Source organism: Nelusetta ayraudi, unplaced genomic scaffold (assembly GCF_046127955.1).
Source record: "Nelusetta ayraudi isolate G7.1 ecotype Tasmania unplaced genomic scaffold, CSIRO-AGI_Nayr_v1 ptg000118l, whole genome shotgun sequence".
NCBI lineage: Eukaryota > Metazoa > Chordata > Actinopteri > Tetraodontiformes > Monacanthidae > Nelusetta > Nelusetta ayraudi.
Genome location: NW_027466168.1, coordinates 47700 through 52500, shown reverse-complemented (window position 1 = coordinate 52500; position 4801 = coordinate 47700). Strand labels below are relative to the sequence as shown.

At 46.3% G+C, this 4801-nt stretch overlaps 1 protein-coding gene across 1 annotated transcript in view; it reads left to right on the top strand.

Moving 5' to 3' along the window:
• rps6kc1 (ribosomal protein S6 kinase polypeptide 1) overlaps positions 1 to 3016 on the top strand; it is a 21075-nt gene extending 18059 nt beyond the window's left edge. The window contains exons 15-16 of the mRNA XM_076049576.1: positions 973 to 1068; positions 1722 to 3016. Coding sequence (XP_075905691.1) covers positions 973 to 1068; positions 1722 to 1823 — 198 coding nt within the window. The 3' untranslated portion in view covers positions 1824 to 3016. The remainder of the gene's footprint in view (positions 1 to 972; positions 1069 to 1721) is intronic.
• Positions 3017 to 4801: the final 1785 nt, after the last annotated feature.

Below are 4801 nucleotides of genomic sequence, written 5' to 3'. Positions count from 1 at the left end.
ACACACACACAGAGAGTCACACAGATGTCTCCTTTGATGATTATGTGTGGATACGATCCTGGCAAGGAAACACACACACAGGCGCACATAGTGTCTCTTGATCCTTGCAGGATAAGATCTGGCCTGCGGCAGTCTTGACTGCTGCTAGGAAGCCGGCCAGAACTCCTGCAGCACGAGAGGCGGAGAGGCGGAGAGAGGGAATAAAGGCGGCTAAACGGAGGGGAAACGGAGGGACGTTGCCTCCAAACAAAAACACTTTGCCTTCTTTTGCAGCTCTTTTTTTTTTTTCTTTTTCCTTTTTTTCTTTTTCTCTCTCTTCCTCCTCCTCCCTCCACTCCTCGACTTGTAGGTGCAGATGCGGTTGAGAGATGCGCTCTGTGCAGCTCGGCAGAGTGATTACCGTCATTGCCGCCAATTATTTTAACAATAGGCAGGAGGCGCTGCAGCGGGAGCGCCACTTGCAGGTCCTTTGCTCCCCTTCCTCCACTTTATCGCACTGCTTTCTGTCTGTGTGTGTGTGTGTCTGTGTGTGTGTGTGTGTTTTCTAACTCTCACCATCCTTTTGATCGTCACGGGTTGATTTTTTTCCTTTCTTTTTTTTGTTTTGTTTTTTGGAACTTGCGTCTCTTCCAGGAAGGTTTTTTTTTATTTATTTTACTTCAGATGGTGTACGATATCAAAGAAAAAAAAAAGTTACATATTTTACTACACACACACACACACACACACACACACGCACACACGGCGGCTGTGACGTGGTCAAGCTGCAGCCATCAGTGTTGTTTCAGGTGCTCCGTCTCTCTGGGATCTCCAGGGTCTCCTGGGCATCCTCCTATTTGTCCGCTCCTGGTGACCTCAAGCCGACCCCCCCACCCAACACAACAACCCCTCCACGCCACCCATCCACTCTCTCTTTCTCTGTTTTGATTCGCACTTATCTGTTCTTTCCACCCCCTCCTCCCCTCGGCTCAGTCGCTGCTGCGCTGCCATCCAGCCGGAATCGGCCGCCACACGGCTCTCAACATCCCCGAGTCCGTGTCGGAGGAGGCCCGATCGCTGCTGGAGCAGGTGAGAGTCCGCTGCTTCTGCTGCCCCAACACCTGTGTTCCCATGTCTGTCTCGTCGCTTCATGGTGAAAGGCAGAAACACAGTTTGTCCTGAGGAAGGGAATTTTTTAGAATACAAAATTGAAAAGATTTAATTGGCCGCCACGATGGCGCAGTGGTCAGCGCTGCCGCCTCGCAGCAAGAAGGTTGTGGGTTTGATTCCGGGCCTGGGACCTTTCTGTGTGGAGTTTGCATGTTCTCCCTGTGTCTGCTGGGTTCCCTCCAGGTTCTCCAGCTTCCTCCCACACTCCAAAAACATGCATATGAGGTGAATTGGGAACTCTAAACTGTCCATAGGTGTGAGTGTGAGTGCAAATGCTTTTCTCTATGCAATGAACTGGCGACTTGTCCAGGGAGTCACTCTGCCTTCACCCTATGAGAGGCTCCTGCAGACCCCCGTGACCCTGAGTTCAGGAAGAAATGGATGGATGGAGTAATTGAATTACTTACTATGGACTTGGTCAATATAAATTACAATTCTCCAATGGTATAATCTCTGTTATTATTGCTGTATCATGTCTTATGACTTTCTTTCCCATGTTTGTCAAGCTCGCTGGAAATCCAAATCAACACATTTTTCACCTGTGCGATCTGTGCGTCTCTCTTCCCGCGCAGCTGCTCCAGTACAACCCGCTGGAGAGACTGGGGGCGGGCGCAGGGGGCGTGGACGACATCAGGTCCCACCCCTTCTTCGCCAGCGTCAACTGGGCCAAGTGATGGAGGCGTCGTGGACGAGCGAGGAGGGCGGGGCATCCTCTGGACGACATCGCCCCGAACACTATACCATGAAAAGTTCAGTCCACTTCGGTGTCGATGACACTTTTATTTTATATTTTTTGCACAAATCTTTTATTCTCACTTGATTCTGTTTTTTTGTTTTTTTGTACGAGATCAGCCAAGAAGCCGTATTTTATCCTATGTGTAAATCATTATATCAATAAGATGCGTGCGAGGAAAACCGAACTATAATTGTACGGTGCAATAATAATAATAATAATAATACTAAGAAGAAGAAGAAGAAGAACTGATGATGAGAGAAACAGGAAGTGGCATTGGGTGACTCCCCCTTTAAACCGACTCCGTCTGAAGTCGTTGGCTTTTATTTTTCTTTCTACCAACTCGACTTTCGCTTCCCTGCGGCTCACGCCGACGGAAACAGGAGGACACTATGCAAGCGGAACGAGCGACGTTTCCCCCCCTGCCCGCCCCCCCGAGTTCCAGTCGAAATCGCTCGACGGATCAAGAACAGCGTTCTGTGCTCGACCCCTTCACCTGCTCTGAAGAGGAAAGAAAGGCGACCGACGCAGCTACAATATTTAATGGCAGTTTTCCTGGAAGTTCTCTGAGGTCAATGAATAATAGATATTGTTCATGAAGGTGCAGCCGGTTTGCTCCACGTGCCAGTCAGTCCGACACTATAAATAACAAATAATGATGTTGATAATGATGATAATGTTGTTTACTTGCTGCACAGATCTTTATTAGTCATGAAGTACTGACTGTTTTTTTTTGTTTTTTTTAGTAAACACTCACGACACAGGTAACGACATCTTCTCACGTCTTGTTCAACCTGGTAACAACACTCCTCTTCCTCATCACCCTCATCATCTTCAGCAGCAGCAGCACTGACACACACACACACACACACACACACACACCGCAAGCTCTTTGTCTTGATTGCACCCGTCAGATAATCACTTCACCATGGATGCTGTTACTCTGTCATTCTGTCACTCCCCTTCAAACTAACGACCGTGCCTTCAGTGTTTGAGGGAGATCTGGACGATTGGGAAAAAAAACAAAAAAAACAAAAAAAAAAACACCACACATTTCACCTCCTTTTTTCCCCACCACCTCCTATTGTGTCAGTGCACTCTGGATAACAATAAACACCTGGATCAGAACATGCAGTCATGTGTCCTGTGTGTGTGTGTGTGTGTGTGTGTGTGTGTGTGTGTGTGTGTGTGTGTGTGTGTGTGTGTGTGTGTGTGTGTGTGTGTGTGTGAGAGAGAGAGTGAGGGGATGCGTTTGTTCTGAGGCTACACAGCCTCTTATCAGCGGGACTGATGATACTCTTAGAAAGCCACTGTCACGCCTGCTGAGTGTCACTGTGACAGTAATACAAGCCAACGCGCACACACACATACACACACACACACTCACATCACAGCACCACGAACACACATGAGCCCTGTTGGGGTGCGATTATTACCAGCTGACAGTTTTGTTTTTTTTTTTCCTAAAGTTTGATAAGTGTTTTCTGCAAAACTAAAATGATCTTTGTGCCAAAATTGAAAAAAAGACAAATAAAACCACTGAGGCTGAAGGTTTTTTAGCAGGTATGTGGACACTAGTGAACCATGAAAAACCAACTCCAAACTCACAAAATGCAAATTTGCCCCTCTGTTTAAATCCAGCAATGGAAAATACAAATATATAGTTTCCTAAAACTGAGGCTTTTGCAAAAGAACCCAATCAAATCGAGGATAGTTTGGTTAACAGTTCAGCATTTGGTGAATTAAGACAGTTAAATAGACAAATTAAAATCAAATGAACTGAAGGAATAAACAAGAGGACTGACCCCATGAAGCGCCACCACTGGAGAGTTTCTCCGTGACATTTGGAGAAAATCTCCAACTGAACTGAGCTTGAACTCACAGCTGATGTGTGTGTATTACCTGGAATCTCACACACACACACACACACACACACACACACACCCCCGGAGGACGGCGGCTGCCACCAGTGTCAGAGAGTATTCCCCGGGGTCAAGCTCACCGCCGCCGGGGTCAAGAGTCCGGGCTGATTAGTGCTTGTCATCAGCGCCGTCTCTCGTTACACACACACTCAGGGCGAGCGGTTCACCGCGGCTCCGAGAAGAAAGCTGTCAATCTTGCTCCAGCGCACACGCCAGACGTGACTTTGATGTGCCCGGAATTCCCTCCGAGCACGCTGAGTGCACTGCTGGTGCGCAGCGGGGAGAAGAGAAGGAAAGGGAGGAGGAAAAAAAAAAAAAAAAGGTTGAAAATTTTAAATGACTTTTAAAGTAGTTTCCTGACTTCAGATCACAAATGAATTCATGATTTTATTGATTAAAAATACAGCTAATCTTAATGTTGTGGCTGTTATGGGTTCAAAAATATGGGGTGACATCATTTTGCAGGCCAATCATTTAATAAACTTCTGATGTTCAACCCCTAAACTGCTCAATTTCATTGAGCTGCACTCAGTAGTTTCATCGATAATTGCTTTTAAAATGATGCCTTTTTTTTTTTCACCCTGTATTTTAAAGGTAACTGTCATTTGACTTTATTTTCTGTTTTCGACAGACTAGTTCTCTTACATTCACATCAGTACACTTACTCAATAATAACGTGTGTGTCATCTCTGCACTCAGCTCATGGTTTTTTGTCTCTCTCTCTCCCACCCCCACACACTCTGTCTGCCTCCTCCTGCCTCTGTGTAATCAGCTGCTCCGCCCTCAGGTGTGTCCACACCTGCGTCTCATCAGCTACTAATGGGTCGCACCTGCATCCCGTTGTCTTCTCCCTCTACTCTGCTCTGCTCTGTTTGAGCCTCGTTTCCATGCATGTCTTCATATATATATATATATGTGTAAATATATGTATTTACACATATATATATATATACACACACACACACACACACACACACACACACACACACATATGTAC